This window comes from Acipenser ruthenus, chromosome 11 (genome assembly GCF_902713425.1).
Source record: "Acipenser ruthenus chromosome 11, fAciRut3.2 maternal haplotype, whole genome shotgun sequence".
Lineage (NCBI taxonomy): Eukaryota > Metazoa > Chordata > Actinopteri > Acipenseriformes > Acipenseridae > Acipenser > Acipenser ruthenus.
This window is the reverse complement of record NC_081199.1, coordinates 29,356,386-29,375,203: the sequence shown is the minus strand read 5'-3', so window position 1 is coordinate 29,375,203 and position 18,818 is coordinate 29,356,386. Positions and strand designations below refer to the sequence as shown.

General features: G+C 40.2%; 1 protein-coding gene across 1 annotated transcript in view; it reads left to right on the top strand.

The window, feature by feature from the left end:
- LOC117406791 (titin-like) overlaps positions 1-18,818 on the top strand; it is a 165,645-nt gene that overhangs the window by 145,416 nt on the left and 1,411 nt on the right. The window contains exons 224-247 of the mRNA XM_059033620.1: positions 10-2,076; positions 2,172-2,474; positions 2,566-2,871; positions 2,979-3,269; positions 3,374-3,673; positions 3,763-4,068; positions 4,176-4,481; positions 4,575-4,856; positions 4,953-5,546; positions 5,642-5,929; positions 6,134-6,433; positions 6,559-6,861; positions 6,979-7,281; positions 7,401-7,985; positions 8,082-8,387; positions 8,487-8,786; positions 8,885-9,460; positions 9,568-9,873; positions 9,973-10,566; positions 10,689-16,279; positions 16,388-16,544; positions 16,862-17,400; positions 17,486-17,639; positions 18,522-18,806. Of these exons, the coding sequence (XP_058889603.1) occupies positions 10-2,076; positions 2,172-2,474; positions 2,566-2,871; positions 2,979-3,269; positions 3,374-3,673; positions 3,763-4,068; positions 4,176-4,481; positions 4,575-4,856; positions 4,953-5,546; positions 5,642-5,929; positions 6,134-6,433; positions 6,559-6,861; positions 6,979-7,281; positions 7,401-7,985; positions 8,082-8,387; positions 8,487-8,786; positions 8,885-9,460; positions 9,568-9,873; positions 9,973-10,566; positions 10,689-16,279; positions 16,388-16,544; positions 16,862-17,400; positions 17,486-17,639; positions 18,522-18,806 (15,342 nt within the window). The remainder of the gene's footprint in view (positions 1-9; positions 2,077-2,171; positions 2,475-2,565; positions 2,872-2,978; positions 3,270-3,373; positions 3,674-3,762; positions 4,069-4,175; positions 4,482-4,574; positions 4,857-4,952; positions 5,547-5,641; positions 5,930-6,133; positions 6,434-6,558; positions 6,862-6,978; positions 7,282-7,400; positions 7,986-8,081; positions 8,388-8,486; positions 8,787-8,884; positions 9,461-9,567; positions 9,874-9,972; positions 10,567-10,688; positions 16,280-16,387; positions 16,545-16,861; positions 17,401-17,485; positions 17,640-18,521; positions 18,807-18,818) is intronic.

The window sequence follows — 18,818 nt, the reverse complement described above, 5'->3', positions numbered from 1 at the left end:
TCTCATCAGCTGTCCCAGATGCTCCTGGCACCCCAGATTCCACCCATGTCACAGGAGACAGTATTACACTCACTTGGACAAGACCAAGAACTGATGGTGGAAATGAAATTAAACACTACATCCTTGAAAGACGTGAAAAGAAGAGCTTGCGATGGGTGAAAGTTTCAAGCAAGAGGCCCATCACTGAGACTAGATTAAGAGTAACTGGTCTGACAGAAGGAAATGAGTATGAATTCCGTGTCATGGCTGAAAATGAAGCTGGAGTTGGACCATCAAGCAGTACATCTAGATTAATAAAATGTAGAGAGCCAACCAGTCCACCAAGTGCCCCTACTGTTGTTAAAGTCAGTGATACCACAAAGACATCAGTATCCTTGGAATGGACCACGCCTGTCTTTGATGGAGGAATGGCGATTATTGGATATGTGATTGAGATGTGTAAGGCTAGCCTTGAAGAATGGCACAAAGTCAACGTTGAAACTTGCATCAATACTAAGTTCACTGTAAGCGAATTAGAACCTGGCGAAGAATATAAATTCCGTGTAGCTGCTATTAATGGTGCAGGCAAAGGTGAATCCTGTGTAATTCCTAATGCAGTAAAAGCTGTGGACAGACTCACATCTCCTGAAATTGACATTGATGCCAATTTTAAACAGACACATATTGTTAGATCAGGTGGCACTATTTGTCTGCATATTGCATTCCAAGGCAGACCTGTTCCTTTGGCTACTTGGACCAAGGCAGATTCAGATCTTAGTCTGCGGGTTGATGTTCACACAACAGAAACATATAGTACCCTTACAATAGAGAATTGCAACAGATATGATGCTGGGAAATACACCCTTACTTTAGAAAACAACAGTGGTAGCAAATCCATTACATTCACTGTAAAGGTACAGGATACTCCTGGACCACCAGGACCAATCACCTTTAAGGATGTGACAAGGGGATCTGTGACTCTGATGTGGGATGCCCCAGCTAATGATGGAGGAGCACGCATTCACCATTACATTGTGGAAAAACGAGAGGCTAGTCGTCGTAGTTGGCAAGAGGTCAGTGGTAAATGTTCTCGCCAAATCCTCAGAGTTGGAGACCTTTCAGAAGGTGTACCGTATTTCTTCCGAGTAATAGCAGAAAATGAGTATGGCCCAGGTGAGGCATGCGAAATGCCAGACCCACTTATTGCTACTGAGGAACCTGCTCCACCTAAGAGACTGGATGTCATTGACACCTCCAAGTCCACTGCTACTTTGGCCTGGCTGAAACCTGAACATGATGGTGGCAGTCGCATCACAGGATATATTGTTGAAATTAAACAAAAGGGCTCAGATAAATGGGTTGTTGGTGGTCAGACTAAGTCTCTGACTCTGATAGTTGAAGGCTTGGTAGAAAATACTGAATATGAATTCCGAGTCAAGGCTAGAAATGATGCTGGCTTCAGTGAGCCAAGAGATTCCTTCTCATCTGTCATCATTAAGGAACCACAGATTGAGCCTACAGCAGATCTCAGTGGAGTCACCAACCAACTTATTACCTGCAAAGCTGGAAGCTCATTCACAATTGATATTCCTATTAGTGGACGTCCAGTTCCCAAGGTAACATGGAAACTAGAGGAGATGAAACTGAAAGAAACTGACAGAGTCAGCATCAAGACAACCAAAGAAAGAACAACAATGGTTGTCAAAGAAAGCATGAGAGGAGACTCTGGAAAATATTATCTTATACTTGAAAATGTTGCAGGTGTCAGAACATTCACTGTTACTGTCAATGTTATTGGAAGACCAGGCCCAGCCACTGGTCCTGTTGAAATATCATCAATCACATCAGAATCCTGTGTATTAACATGGCAAGAACCTGAAGATGATGGTGGGACAGAAATCACCAACTATATTGTAGAAAAACGTGAATCTGGTACAACAGCTTGGCAGCTTGTTAATTCCAGCGTTAAACGTACACAAATCAAAGTCACCCATCTCACCAAGTATATGGAGTACACATTCCGAGTGTGTTCTGAAAACAGATTTGGTGTAAGCAAGCCTATTGAATCATCACCAATTGTGGCTGAGCACCCATTCAGTAAGTGTAAAAAAAAAAAGGTCTTTATAAAAAATATACTTTTATGAAATGTTTAACATTTATGAAAAATAATCATCCATTTTTAAATCCCATAGTTCCGCCAAGTCCACCAACAAGACCTGAAGTGTACTCTGTCAGTGCTAATGCTATGGCCATGCGTTGGGAGGAGCCATACCATGATGGTGGTAGCAAGGTCACAGGCTACTGGATTGAGAGGAAGGAACGGAATACCATTCTCTGGGTGAAGGACAATAACATACCATGCTTTGAGTGCCATTATAGAGCAAGCACACTTGTAGAAGGCTTGGAGTACCAATTCAGAATATATGCAATGAATGCTGCTGGCTTGAGTAAAGCCAGTGAGGCTTCCAGACCTATAATGGCTCAGAATCCAGTTGGTAAGTATTCATTCAATGTATTTTTTTAAATAAAATGTAATCCTCCCTAAGTTTTAACTAAAATATGTTTTAAATCTGTTTCTGTCAAAAGATCCACCAGGGAAAGTAGAGGTCACGGATCTCTCAAGATCCACAGTATCGCTTAAATGGACTGTGCCATTCTCTGATGGTGGAAGCAAGATTGTGGGGTACATTGTGGAACGCAAGCCATACAGTGAAACTGGAGAGGGACGCTGGCTAAAATGTAACTATACCACAGTTACAGATACTTGCTTCACTGTGACAGCTCTTGGTGAAGGAGAAGTTTATGAATTCCGTGTAATAGCAAAGAATGGAGCTGGAGTTCTAAGTATTCCATCAGAATCCACAGGACCGGTCACCTGCAAAGCTGAATACAGTAAGATACTTCCACCATATATTTAATAAAATTATATTTTTACATACGGTTTTATTTTTAAACTTTGTTTCTAACTTGTCTTTTTATTTTGTTTAAAAAAACTTTAGCACCTCCTAAGGCTGAGCTTGACAGCAAACTTCTTGGAGAAGTTGTCACCATCCGAGCTGGATCAGATCTTGTGCTTGATGCTGCTGTTGGAGGCAAACCTGATCCCAAAGTCTTCTGGTCTAAGGGAGAAAAGGAACTGGAACTCTGTGAGAAGATTTCTGTGCAGTACACCAATAAGCGTGCCATTGCTATTATCAAGTTCTGTGACAGATATGACAGTGGAAAGTACACACTTACAGTGAAGAACGCCAGTGGAATAAAAACGGTCTCTGTTTGTGTCAAAGTTCTTGGTGAGTGTTAGAAACACATATATAACAATTACATCTGTTATAAATGTAGAATTTACCATTTCATTAAGTTGTTGATGTTACCTAAAACAAACCTTTCACTTCAGATACACCTGGACCTTGTGATGATAAGATCACCATAAGCAGAGTAACAGAAGAGAAATGCACTGTATCCTGGAAAATACCATCTGAGGATGGAGGATCAACAATTACCCACTACATTATTGAAAGGCGTGAGACTAGCAGGCTGAATTGGGCTATAGTAGAGGCTGAGTGCAAGACCCTGTCTTGTGTTGTTACAAGACTCATAAAGAACAACGAATATATCTTCCGTGTTAGAGGTGTCAACAAGTATGGATCTGGTGTGCCACTTGAGTCTGAACCCATCATTGCTAGAAATTCATTCAGTGAGTGTCATATATGTGCCATAAAACATTTGTAATTTATAAGTCTGAAATATTAGACACATTATTAACATTTTTTTTTTGTTTACCAGCTAAACCATCAGCCCCTGGAGCACCCGAAATAGTGAGCACTGGAAAGGATCACGTTATCATTGAGTGGTTAAAGCCAGAAACAGATGGCGGAAGTGAAATAAGCAACTACCTTGTAGACAAGCGTGAAAAGAAGAGTGTGCGCTGGACAAGAGTTAACAAAGATTATACAGTCTATGACACAAGACTTAAAATCACTGGCCTTTTGGAAGGTTGTGACTACCAGTTCCGTGCAACTGCTGTTAATGCTGCTGGTGATAGTGAACCAAGTGAATCATCTCTATATGCCTCCTGTAGGGATCCAACATGTAAGTCACTTGTTTCTGATAACTTCAATCCAAGAGTTTATCAATTTATTTAGGATAAATTATTTATTAGTTTTGTGTGTGTTATTATTTTTCTTTTTTTTTTACAGACACTCCAGGTGCTCCCTCAATTCCAAGAGTTGCTGATACAACCAAACACAGCATAAGCCTTTCATGGACAAGACCTATGTATGATGGTGGTGTTGATGTTCTTGGGTATGTTCTTGAAATAAAAGAAGAAGGAACAGACGAATGGTACAGACCTCATGATAAAATCACAGTGAGGAATACAGAGTACACTGTCACTAATCTCACAACTGCCAAGAAGTATTGGTTTAGAGTGGCAGCAGTCAATGTTAATGGAATTGGTGAATTCAGTGAATCATCCGCTGAAATTGAACCAGTAGAAAGAATTGGTAAGTTACAGGTTTGATACTAAGCTAATTGTATTGTATTGTTTAATAAGTGCTTAAGTTTGAAATATAAAAAAAAACATTCCTTCCCTCCAGAAATACCAGATCTTGAGCTTGCTGATGACCTGAAGAAGACTGTCACTTTGAGAGCTGGTAGTTCTCTACGGCTGATGATCTCTGTGACCGGAAGACCTGCCCCAATAATCAACTGGAGCAAACCAGGCGTGGACCTTGCCAGTCGTGGATTTATTGACACAACTGACAGTTACACTCGTCTCATAATTGAAAAAGTAAACCGTTATGATGCCGGTAAATACACAATTGAGGCTGAGAATGCATCTGGCAAGAAAGCAGCCACAATTATTGTCAAAGTATATGGTAAGTTATTATTGTTATGCACAGTTAATTTAAAAAGCAATCATTTCAATTAAGTTAAAGGCAAGATACTTAACAAAATACTTTTAATTTATTTAGATACACCTGGCCCACCTGAAGCAGTGAAGATTAAAGACATTACTAAAGATTCAGTGATTATTACATGGGATGTTCCATCTGTTGATGGTGGAGCACCTGTCAACAACTATATCATTGAGAAACGTGAGGCTTCCATGAGAGCATTCAAGACAATTACAACTAAGTGTGGCAAGACGCTGTACAGAATAACTGGACTGACAGAAGGAACCATGTACTACTTCAGAGTATTGCCTGAAAACATCTATGGTGTTGGTGAGGCATGTGAGACAGCTGATGCAGTTCTGGTATCAGAAGTTCCTATGATTCCACAAAAACTTGAGGTGATGGATGTGACCAAATCTACTGTCACATTGGCCTGGGAGAAACCTCTTCATGATGGCGGCAGCAGACTGACCGGCTATGTGATTGAAGCTTGTAAGGCTGGTACAGACAGGTGGATGAAGGTTGCCAATGTTAAACCATCAGTCATGGACCATACCATCATTTCACTTAATGAGTTTGAACAGTACCTGTTCAGAGTCAGAGCCACAAACAGCAAGGGTGTCAGTGAACCAAGAGAGATTGTGACAGCTGTTACTGTGCAAGAACAAAGAGGTATTAAAAATGCTACATTCTTACATTTTAAATTGCTTAAGAGATAATGAGTATGTAATAATTAAAGAAACTTTGTTGTTTTTATTTATTTGTAGTGATGCCCAAAATTGATCTGGCTGGTATTCCTCAGAAGACTGTTAATGTTCCAGCTGGCAGACCTATTGAACTTAGCATCCCAATTTCTGGTCGCCCACCTCCGGCTGTTATTTGGTACTTTGCTGGTTCTAGGATGAAAGAAATTGACCGTGTCAAGATTGAGACTACTGGTAAATTAACTAAGTTGACTGTGCGTGAGACCACTATTGATGACACTGGTGACTACATGCTTGAAGTGAAAAATGTCACAGGATGTACCATGGAGACCATCAAAGTTATCATTCTTGGTAAGAATTTCTAACCACAAAATGTTATTTTATTACTGTATTACTGCATAGTCTATAAGGAATAACCAAAGGAGCACCATATATCCTCATAAGTTGTAAGGTACTGGTCTTAAAATTGTGGGACTAGATAAACCTTATTGAACAAAGTGAACTAATGTACACATGTAAAATACTTATGAGATCTTTGTTTTCTTAACAATATAGACAAACCAGGAGAACCTACTGGACCTATCAGGATTGATGAATTAGATGCAACATCTGTGACAATCAGTTGGGACCCACCCGAGAAGGATGGTGGCGCAACAATCAGTGGATATGTTGTTGAACAGCGTGATGCCCATCGTCCAGGATGGCTGCCAGTGTCCGAATCTGTGACCAGAACCACATTCAAGTACACCAGGTTGACCGAGGGCACTGAATACTGCTTCCGTGTTGCTGCTGCTAATCGCTTTGGAATCGGATCGTTCTTGCAGTCTGAGATTGTGGAATGCAAGAGCATTATTAGTAAGTTATTTCCATCTTTAATGCATACATTCTTGTTTTCTATTTGGTTTGTTAAGGTTTATTGAGTTAAATGTCAGTCCCTATATTTCCCTATCTTAATTTAATATTATCCTGTCTTCCAATAGGTATACCTGGCCCACCTGGAAAACCAGAGGTATTTGATATTTCTCGTGATGGCATGACAGTTAGCTGGTACCCACCTGAGGAAGATGGTGGTTCCCAGGTAACTGGATACATCATTGAACGTAAAGAAGTCAGGGCCGAAAGATGGGTGCGTGCTAACAAAGTTGCTGTGACAATGACAAGGTACAGATCTACTGGTCTGATTGAAGGCCTGGAATATGAACACAGAGTGACAGCCATCAATGCACGAGGCACTGGTAAACCCAGCCGATCATCTAATCCTGCAGTTGCAATGGATCCAATTGGTATGATTTTGTTTTCTTAAATATTAAAATATAGGTAGATACAGAACTGATTTATTGCTTTACATTCAATATTGTTGAAAATATATAAATGTATTATTTTATTTTTGCTGAACACAGAGCCACCTGGCAAACCACAGAACCCAAGAGTGACTGATACAACAAGAACATCAGTCTCTTTGGCCTGGAACCCACCAGATGAGGAAGGAGGCTCAAAGGTCTCTGGATACCTGATTGAAATGCAAAAGGTTGATCAGTATGACTGGAAGAAATGCAACACAACTCCAACCAAGATCTGTGAATACACTCTGACTCATTTGCCACAGGGAGCTGAATACCGGTTCCGTCTAATTGCATGCAATGCTGGTGGACCAGGTGAACCTGCTGATGTGCCAGGAACAGTGAAAGTTACAGAAATGCTTGGTAAGGGATCATAACATTGAAATATAAATCTGTTATATATTTACGTTTAATCTGTTTTATTATTAATTATTTAGCAAAACCATTATATGATTTATTGAAACTGTATTTGTGCCTTTCAGAATATCCTGATTTTGACCTGGATCCCATATATCAAGAAGGCCTTGTTGTCAGGCAAGGTGGAGTCATCAGGCTGTCTGTGCCTATTAAGGGCAAGCCTTATCCAGTTTGTAAGTGGACCAAGGAAGGCCGTGATGCCACCAATAGAGCTATGATTGCAACTTCCGAAACATGTACTGAGCTTGTTATCAAGGATGCTGTCAGAGAAGATTCTGGTACCTATGACCTTGTTCTGGAGAACAAGTGTGGCAAGAAAGTAGTATACATCAAGGTTAAAGTAATTGGACGCCCTGATCCACCTGAAGGTCCACTTGAATTTGATGACATCCAGGCTCGTTCTGTAAGAGTAAGCTGGAGAGCTCCTGCTGATGATGGTGGTTCTGATATTCTTGGATACATCATAGAGAGACGTGAAGTTCCCAAGGCAGCATGGTACACTGTTGACTCAAGAGTGAAGGAGACTTCTCTTGTTGTCAAGGGCCTGAAGGAGAACGTAGAATACCACTTCAAGGCCACTGCTGAAAACCAATTTGGCATAAGCACATCCTTGAAGTCAGAGGAATCAGTCATACCAAAAACACCTCTCTGTAAGTATTTCCTGTAATGGTAAATTAAACTGTTTAAATCATACTTTAGTGTTTAAAGTGGTTAATTACATTTAACTTGCTTCTTGTTTATAACAGGTCCACCAGAGCCTCCAAGCAACCCACCAGAAATCTTGGATGTTACTAAGAGCTCCGTCAGTCTGTCATGGTCCAGGCCTAAGGATGATGGTGGTTCCCGTGTCACTGGCTATTACATTGACCGTAAAGAGATTTCTATGGATAAATGGGTTAGGCACAACAAGACTCACATCACTACCACCATGTATACTGTGACAGGACTTGTACCTGATGCAGAATATAAGTTCCGCGTCATTGCCCAAAATGATATTGGTCTGAGTGAGCCAGGTCCATCATCTGATCCAACTGTATGCAAGGATCCATTTGGTAAGTTTTTTTTTTTTTTTTACATAAATGCAAGCTATTGAGCCTGATTCCATATTTTGGAACTGAAAGTTAATTATCTTCTCTATTTATTTATTTTAGATAAACCAAGTCAACCAGGAGAAATTGACATCATTTCCGTTACGAAGGACAGCATCACAATACATTGGGTGCGTCCAGAGTGTGATGGTGGCAAGGAGATAATTGGATACTGGATAGAATATCGCCAGTCAGGAGACAGTGCTTGGAAGAAATGCAACAAGGAGAGGCAGAAGGACAGACAGTTTACCATGGGTGGTCTCCAAGAGGCTACAGAATATGAATTCAGAATTCTTGCTGAGAACGAGACTGGTATCAGCAGGCCACGCAGAACCGCAGTGGCTATTAAGACTAAATTATCCAGTAGGTGTAATTTTTACATTAATTTTATTTAATTTTTAGACAGTTTTATATTCTGATGTTTCTCTTTGAATACAATATTTATCTTGTTATTTTTACAGTTGGAGAAGCTCCCAGTATCAGACAAGAAATGCAAGAGGTCACAACTAAACTGGGCGACCCAGCCCAACTTACATGCCAGATTATTGGCAGACCTCTTCCTGAAATTAAGTGGTTTAGATATGGCAAAGAACTGGTACAGAGTCGCAAATACAAGATGAGTTCTGATGGACGCAATCATTCACTGACTGTGTCAACAGAAGAACAGGAAGATGAAGGCTTGTACACTTGCAGAGCTATCAATGATGCTGGTGAAACTGAAACCAGTGGAAAACTGTTCCTACAGGCCCCCCCACAGTTCCATTCTGGATTCCCGCTGAAGGACACATATTGTGTTGGTACTGGAACAAGCCTTCGCCTCCATGTTGTGTATATCGGACGCCCAGTACCATCTATCTTATGGTTCCATGGCAAGAAACCTCTAAAAGAGTCTGAAAATGTTACTATTGAAAATACTGAGAACTATACTCACCTTGTCATCAGAAATGTACAGCGTAAGACTCATGCTGGAAGATACAAAGTGCAGCTCAGCAACATCTTAGGATCAGTTGACACTGTGCTTCGTGTTGAAATACAAGGTAATTATTTTTGCATACATAGATTAAAAAAAGAGAGATTTACAGATATTCCTCTGTAAATTGTATTTATAGACATTACATGTATTACTGTTTGTTTGTTTTTTCAGATAAACCAGCTATTCCAGAAGGACCAATTGTTGTTGATGCACTGCTGAAGAACTCTGTAGTAATCAGCTGGAAACCACCAGCAGATGATGGTGGAGCAACAATTACCAACTACATTGTGGAGAAGCGTGAAGCAAAGGAAGGTGAAGAGTGGCATCTGGTTTCATCGTCTATCTCTGGCACATCTTGTAGAATTGTGAACCTTTCAGAAAATGCTGGATATTACTTCCGTGTTTCTGCTCAGAACCAGTATGGTACCAGTGAAATATTGGAAATTCCTTCTATTGTCATCATTAAGAGTCCATTTGGTAAGTATTTTTCCAAGAGAATAAAAAAACATGTATATTTATATACACAGAGATTAAAAATGGTCAACTATAATTGTTTGTTATAATCTTATTTCATAGAAAAACCTGGAGTCCCAGCCCAACCTATATCAACCGGTGTAACAAAAGACTCATGTGTTGTGTCTTGGAAGCCCCCTGTCAGTGATGGTGGTGCCAAAATCAGAAGCTACTATCTTGAGAAACGTGAAAAGAAACAGAACAAATGGATTGCTGTGACAACTGATGAAATCCATGAAACCGTATATACCGTCAAAGGCCTTATTGAAGGATTAGAATATGAATTCCGTGTAAAATGTGAAAACCTTGGTGGTGAGAGTGATTGGAGTGAAGTATCTGAACCTGTAATTCCCAAATCAGATGTAGTAATCCGTGCACCACAGTTCAAAGACGAGCTGAGAAACCTTAATGTGAAATACAAGAGCAATGCCACTTTCGTTTGCAAGATCACTGGATTTCCTAAACCTGTTGTCAAATGGTTCAAGCAGGGCAAAGAGATTTTGCCTGATGGTACAAAGATCAAAATCCAAGAGTTCAAGGGAGGTTATTACCAACTTGTTATTACTGCAGTTACTGCAGATGACTCTACTGTGTACCAGGTCAGAGCCACTAACCAAGGAGGATCCATTTCAGCCACTGTATCCTTGGATGTTGAAGGTAAGTAGACTACTTTTTCTGGCTTGTATATATTCATTTAAAAAGAAGTATGCTCATTACTCTTATTATTTTTAGTATAATCTACTGTATAATATGTTTTTCTTTGCATTCTTTTTTTGCAGTTCCTGCAAAGATTCACTTGCCTAAACATCTGGAAGGCATGGGAGCAGTCCACGCTCTCCGTGGTGAAGTGGTTAGCATTAAGATTCCTTTCAGTGGAAGACCTGACCCAGTAATTACATGGCAGAAGGGACAAGATCTTATTGACAATAATGGGTACTACCAAGTTATTGTGACAAGATCATTTACATCCCTGGTATTCCCTAATGGAGTAGCTAGGAAAGATGCTGGTTTCTACATCGTATGTGCCAAGAACAGGTTTGGCATTGATCAGCAGACAGTTGAATTGGATGTTGCTGATGTACCTGATCCACCAAAAGGCATTACGGCTAGTGATATATCAAGGGATTCAGTCTGCCTGACTTGGTGTGCCCCAGCTAATGATGGTGGAAGCAAAGTCACCAACTACATTATTGAGAAGTGTGCCACCACTGCAGAGAGATGGCTCCGTGTTGCCCAGGCACGCGAAACTCGCTACACTGTCATCAATCTTTTTGGCAAGACAAGCTACCAGTTCCGTGTAATTGCTGAAAACAAGTTTGGTCAGAGCCAGCCATCTGATCCAACTGAACCTGTTGTCACAAAGGAAGATAAGACAAGAATGCTTAACTATGATGAAGAAGTTGATGAAACCAGAGAAATCTCTTCAGGCAAAGCACATCACTCCGCCACAAAAGAACTGCATAAGAACTACATGATTGCTGAGGAACTGGGACGTGGACAGTTTGGCATTGTTCATCGTTGTGTTGAAATCAGTTCAAAGAAGACCCACATGGCCAAATTTGTCAAAGTAAAGGGTGCTGATCAGGCTTTGATTAAGAAGGAAATTGCAACACTTAATATTGTTCGCCACAAGAATTTCCTGTATCTGCACGAGTCTTTTGACAGCCTTGAAGAATTAGTTATGATCTTTGAGTTCATTTCAGGAGTAGACATATTTGAGCGCCTTAGTACTCTAAACTTTGAGCTCAGTGAAAAAGAAATTATAAATTATACCCGGCAAGTCTGTGAAGCACTTGAGTTCTTGCATAGCAAAAGTTATGGTCACTTTGACATTAGGCCCGAAAATATTGTTTACACCACAAGAAAGAGCCGGTCAGTAAAGATAATTGATGTTGGCCAGGCTAAATATTTGAAACCTGGAGAAAACCTGAGAATTCAGTTCACTGCACCTGAATATTGCGCACCTGAGATCCATCTACATGATATGGTCAGCACAGTCACTGATATGTGGTCAGTAGGTTCTCTGGTTTATGTGCTTCTGAGTGGCCTTAATCCATTTGCCGCTGAAACTAACCAACAGATGATTGAAAGTATCAATAATGCTGAGTACAGTTTCGATGATGAAGCCTTTAACGATGTGAATCTTGAAGCACTCGACTTTATTGACCGCTTATTTGTTAAAGAGCGGAAAAATCGTATGACAGCTGCTGAGGCCCTTGAACATCCCTGGTTGAAACAGAAGACAGAGAAGATTAGTACCAAATCCATCAAGACTCTGAGACATAGAAGGTACTATCAGAGCTTAGTTAAAAAGGAATGGAATGTTGTTGTCTCTGCAGCCCGCATCGCTTCTGGTGGTGCAATCAGAAGTCAGAGAGGTGTAACAGTAGCTAAAGTAAAGGTTGCACCCATTGAAATTGGCCCAGTTTCAAGCCAGATTATGCATGCAACTTCTGAAGAGGGAGGACATGCCAAATATGTGTGCAGGATTGAGAACTATGATGAGTCAACTGAAGTAACATGGTACTGTGGTGTAAGACAGCTGGAAAGCAGTGACAAGTACGAGATAAGCTACCAGGATGGAGTAGCCATCATATATGTTAAAGACATACACAGATCAGATGATGGCACCTACAGATGCAAAGTTTTTAATGACTATGGAGAAGCTAGCTCATATGCAGAGCTGTTTGTTGAGGGTGTGAGAGAATACCATGAATACTTCAAGGGACGCACTGTGAAGAAAGTGAAACGCAGGGTGGATACTTCTAGACTGCTAGAGAGACCACCAGAGTTTACTCTGCCATTATACAACAGCTCTGCATATGTTGGTGATGATGTACGATTTGGAGTAACCATAACAGTACACCCAGAGCCTCATGTAACTTGGCTGAAGTCTGGTCAGAAGATCAAGCCTGGTGAAGATGATAAGAAATATACCTTTACAACTGATAAGGGTCTTTATCAGCTTATCATTCACAATGTACAACCAGAGGATGATACAGATTACACTGTTGTGGCTCGTAACAAATTTGGGGAAGACAGCTGTAAGGCTAGACTGACTGTAACACCTCACCCTGTCCCAGCTGATAACACAATGAGACCAATGTTTAAACGTTTGCTAGCAAATTTAGAATGCAAAGAAGGCCAGAGTGTTCGCTTTGAATTAAGAGTGTCTGGAACACCTGCTCCTTCTTTAAAATGGGAGAAGGATGGCGTTCCCTTGGCATTTGGTCCTCAAATTGAGGTTATTCATGAAGGTCTAGATTACTATGTCTTACACATTCGAGATTCTCTTCCTGAAGATTCTGGTACTTACAGAGTCATTGCTACCAATTCAGCAGGATCTGCAAGCTGCCAGTCAACGCTGAAGGTTGAACGTGTGACCTATACCAAACGAGAATACAAAAGCAAAGAAGAAAGAGAAGTACATGTTCAGAAGCAAATTGACAAGACATTAAGATTGGCTGAACTCCTTTCTGGTGTTGAGGCTGTGCCACTAACACCTGTAGCACAACAGGCTTTGAGAGAAGCAGCAATTCTATATAAGCCAGCTGTGAGCACCAAGAATGTACAGGGTGAGTTTGAAGTCTCAAAAGAAGAAAAGAAAAAGAGAACAGAAGAAAAGAGGATGCGTATGCCATATGATATTCCGGAGCCTCGTGTGCATGCACCAACAGCTCTTGAAGAAGATAAACAGATTAAACACTTTGTACCCTTATCAGACATGAGATGGTACAAGAAACTACGTGACCAATATGAAATGCCAGAACCATTAGAGAAGATTGTTCAGAAACGACCAAAACGTATCAGGCTTTCTAGATGGGAGCAATTCTATGTTATGCCTCTGCCACGATTCACTGACCAATACAAGCCTAAGTGGCGCATCCCTACGGAATCAAAAGATGACCTAGAAACTGTAAGACCATCTCGTCACCGCACACCATCTCCTGAGTATGAAGCTTATTATAGACCAAGAAGAAGGTCTCTTGGAGATCTTTCAGATGAAGAGCTCCTGCTTCCAGTTGATGATTACTTGTCAATGAAAAGAACTGAAGAAGAAAGATTGCGCCTGGAAGAGGAACTGGAATTAGGCTTTTCTGCATCACCACCAAGCCGCAGTCCTGTACGCTTTGAGTTGTCTGCTCTCCGCCATCCATCAGCAAGGGCCCCTGTGACCTTGGATACCGATGAGGAAGAAGAAGGGGTCCACAAATACACAACATATCGCATACCATCCAAGCATGAAGCTGGCCCAAGCTATTCTGATCTCCGTCAGCGATATGATACGGCTACATACAGACCTCCAAGACAAAAGCAGAGAGTATTTGAAGACAAGGAAGATGAAGAACTACTCCGTCCTGTTGCTACAACTCAAAGACTTGCCATGTACAAAAGTGAAATGAAACACATGGAACATGAAGAAAAAACAAGGGTCTCTAGAAGGGAGAGGGACGTTCTGGAAGTTAAAGCAGAAGGCTTGAAAGTGACTGAAAAGGTAAGCACAGAGTCCACATCTGTTTCACGTTTACTAAGGAGAAGGCGGTCACTTTCACCCACATACATTGAATTGATGCGCCCTGTATCTGAATTGATAAGGCCCCGTCCACGTCCAGCTCCTGTATCTCAAGTAGAAACACCAGAAAGAAGATCACCCACTCCTGAAAGAACACGTCCACGTTCTCCCAGTCCTGTATCTAGTGAAAGATCTGTCTCCAGGTTTGAGAGAACTGCAAGATTCGACATCTTCTCCAGATATGAGTCAAGAAAAGCAGCTTTGAAAAGTGAAAGGAAATACGAAGTTGTGAGTCAACAGCCTTTCAGCCTTGACCATGCCCCTCGCATTACTCTCAGAATGCGTTCTCACCGTGTGCCATGTGGCCAGAACACCAGATTTACATTAAATGCTCAGGCCAAACCAACAGCTGAAGTTAAATGGTACCATAATGGCCAAGAGATTGAAGAAAGCAACAAGATACGCTTCACCAACACTAGCGGGGTTTTGACTCTAGAGGTTCTGAACTGCCAGAAAGAAGACAGTGGAACATATCGTGTTGTGTGTTCAAATTACAAGGGAGAAGCTTCTGATTATGCAACATTAGATGTATCAGAGGGGGAATATTCCACCTATTTATCTCGTCGCAAGGATGAGGAACCTCCTGAACCACGTGTTCCAGAAATGACAAAGACAGATCTTTACCATGTATCCTCAATGAAGAGAACTTCATCTTCTGAGACAACCACAGAGGTGAAAGAGACCAAAACAAAAGTGACTGAAGCAAAAGAATCTGTTATGTATGAAAAGTATGCTTCTGATGAAAAGAAAGCTAAAACTTCAGAAGTCAAAATGGTAGAAGAAAAAGCTGTTCAGGAAAAAGTAAAGACAACCCTTCCACCCAGAATCCTTACTCTACCCCAGTCTGTTACAGTCTCAGAAGGAGAATCTGCCAGATTTGCTTGTGACATTGATGGAGAGCCAGCCCCCAGTGTGACTTGGATGCATGCTAAAAAAACTATTGTATCTTCCAGTCGCCACCAGGTGACAACAACACAGTACAAGTCTACCTTTGAAATTTTGTCTGTTGAATCATCTGATGAAGGCAACTACACCGTGGTGGTAGAAAACTCTGAAGGAAAACAAGAAGCCCAGTTTGTTCTAGTCATTCGCAGAGCTTTAGCTAAAGAGAAAGTGATCACATCACCACCCACAGTTAAGTCTCCAGAGCCCCGTGTAAAATCTCCAGAAGCCCGTGTAAAATCTCCAGAAGCAATCAAGTCTCCCAAAAGAGTGAAATCACCTGAACCAGTTACTACTCCTCGAAGAGTTAAATCTCCACCAACTGTCAGGACACCTTCCGCAGAGAGAGTTGAATTGCCAGCAACAACTCCTCCCAAGATCGTCCAGCAACTGAAGGCTGAAGCATCTGAGGATAAAGTAAAGATGACATGTGTAGCTGAAAGCTCAGTCTTGAATGTAAAAGAAGTAGTATGGTACAAGGATGGCAAGAAACTAATGGAGAGCAGTCACCACCAGTTTAATTATTCTGCTGATGGCACTTACAATCTCAGCATCCGTGGTGTTACTGGGGCTGATCAGGGAGAATATGCTTGTGAAATTATTGGAGAAGCAGGTGTCACCAGAACATCTTTCTCATTTGTTGGTCAAGTTTTCAAAAGTATTTATGCTAAAGTGACATCATTTATGGAGACAAAAGCAACAACTAAGAAAACAGAAGTTCTGACAACTAAATCAAAACCAGTTTTCACAACTGGTCTCAGTGACGTGGCAGTATCTGCTGATGCAACTGTGAAGCTGACAGTGAGAGTTACAGGGGAACCTAAACCAACTATTCTGTGGTTCAAGGATGGAAAGGTGAGATTTTAGAACTATTTTATTAATCTGATTGCGTTCATAACAAATATTGGTTGTGATTGTTGGAAAGGTTTATTTTTAAAACATTTTTCCATGTCCCTTTTTTAGACTCTTTCTCAAGGTGGGAAGTATGAACTTTTTGAAGAGCAAGGATCAGTACACCTGAAAATCTCAAAATCAGAGGTATCTGACAGTGGAGTGTACAAATGCACTGCCACCAATTCTGCAGGATCTGTATCCACAAGTTGTAAAGTGACAATCCAAGGTATGTGGCATGTTATATTGATTTGTTATTTTTGTTGTCTGTTAGGCCTATATTATTATTATTATTATTATTATTATGATTATTATTATTATTATGATTATGACTATTATTATTATTATTATTAGTAGTAGTAGTAGTAGTAGTAGTAGTAGTCGTAGTCGTTGTGGTTGTGGTTGTTGTAATAGTCGTTGTTGTTGTAGTCATAGTTTCAGTATTTGTAACAGTAGTCATAATTGTAGTTGTTATTAATATTATTATTATTATTAGTTAAATTGAAGCAAAAGTGGTAATACACTTTATTACTTTCTGTTTTTCAGCTTCAGAGGCAACTACGGAATCACTCAAAGTTGCCACCAAATCCAAATCAGTGGCAGTTTCTCATGAAAAAATGGAAGTTACAGAACAAATTGTTAAAAAGGAAATTGTTTATGAAGAAGTCAAAACAGCTTACACAGAAACAAAGGTGTCTCGCTCCCAGATGACCGTGTCTGAGGGTCAAAAGGTTATACTGAAAGCCAACATTTCAGGAGCATCCAATATAAAATGGGTCCTAAATGGAGTTGAGTTAACTAACTCAGAGCAATACAGATACGGTGTGTCTGGGGATGATCAGACTTTAACTATCAAGAAGGTTAGCCACAAAGAAGGAGGAAGTCTTACTTGTGAGGCTAAAACAGAACATGGACTTGTCAAGTGTCATTTTGATATAACAGTCACTCAGAAACGTTCAGATGCACCTTCTTTTATTGTGCAACCAAAGTCCCAGAATGTCAACGTGGGACAAAATGTGATCATTACATGTGAAGTTACTGGAGAGCCTTCTCCTGAAGTAGAGTGGCTTAAAGACAACATGACAGTAAGTATTCCTGCACTGGTTTGGCAGATTTTAAATGTAAACACATAATTTCAAGCTAACACAAACATATTTATTTTCGTTTTAGATATCTATGTCCTCCAATATGAAATTGAGCCGTTCTAAAAATGTGTTTACATTGGAAATTCATAATGCAGCAGTTGCAGACAGTGGAAAGTACACGGTCAAAGCCAAAAATATGTATGGACAGTGCTCTGCCACAGCATCCTTAAATGTACTTGGTAAGTTACTGTTATTTTTATTGTGTTACACTGCATTTGATATTTAATTGTGTTTACTGCAATGTTATTCAAGTTTCAAATGTTCTTTTAAAAGAAACTTGTGCTCACATCAGTATAAAACAAACCAAAGCACTTAAGGCCAAGAGCATTAACATTATCGTCATTGTACTAATATGTGGACAGTATAATATGAAGGATTGTTTATTTGGCTATAGCACTTGTAATTTATTTTAACTGATGAAGTGGTAGCATTTTCATCCTTATTGACACCCCATTAATAACTTTGATATGGTATATTCTACATACATTTATGAGATTACCAAAGTAAAAAAATACAGATTCCAAACATTTATTTATAAAGACCCAGATATGCATTAGATATTTAGTCTCACATTTAAATGTAAAATAGGGTAATTTACACAATAGTCTTGGAACATACATTTGTGAATACTAAGGTGCTTTTTTATGCCCACTTGCTAATTTGTCATCCATCCCATTGGAATTGGCTTGACATTCCTATTCTCAATGCTGCAGGGCTACACAAGTAAAACACTGCTATATAGGAGACAAGAATAGGCAAGCCTGGGGCTAAAATATCTACTGTTATCCTGTAGCTTTGCTTTTTTACACACACCTGCTACTTAAGAACATACAGTATGTATGGAATGACAAATAAGTGGACTGGAATTTAGACACAAAATGCTAATATTACATTAAATGCATTAATTAATATATATATATAAATTCAATAATGATAATTTTTGGATAATGTGTTATATAAAATAGTTTTGTGTTTAATGCTTGGAGTTCTATACAATCAGACTGCTTCACCATCTACTGTAATGTCACTGTCATGTTCCTGTGTTTGCTATGTTCTCACAGCCCTGGTTGAAGAACCTATCAAACAATTACTTTTGGAGAAAAGTGCTGCTGCAAGCATGCAAGAACATTTCTCTTCCAAGTCAGTCCAGATGGCTGCCTCTATGCAGGAGTCCTCCTTCAGCAGTTCCAGCATGAGTGAAGTTAAATTTGCAAGCATGTCTGCAAGTAGCATGTCCTCCATGAAAGAGTCCGTTGTAGCAATGAGTTCCAGCAGTACCATGGGAATGTCAAGTCTGTCACAAATACAAGGGTCTACTAGCAGAATGATTAAACATGGTGTTAAAGGTGAGAAATGAA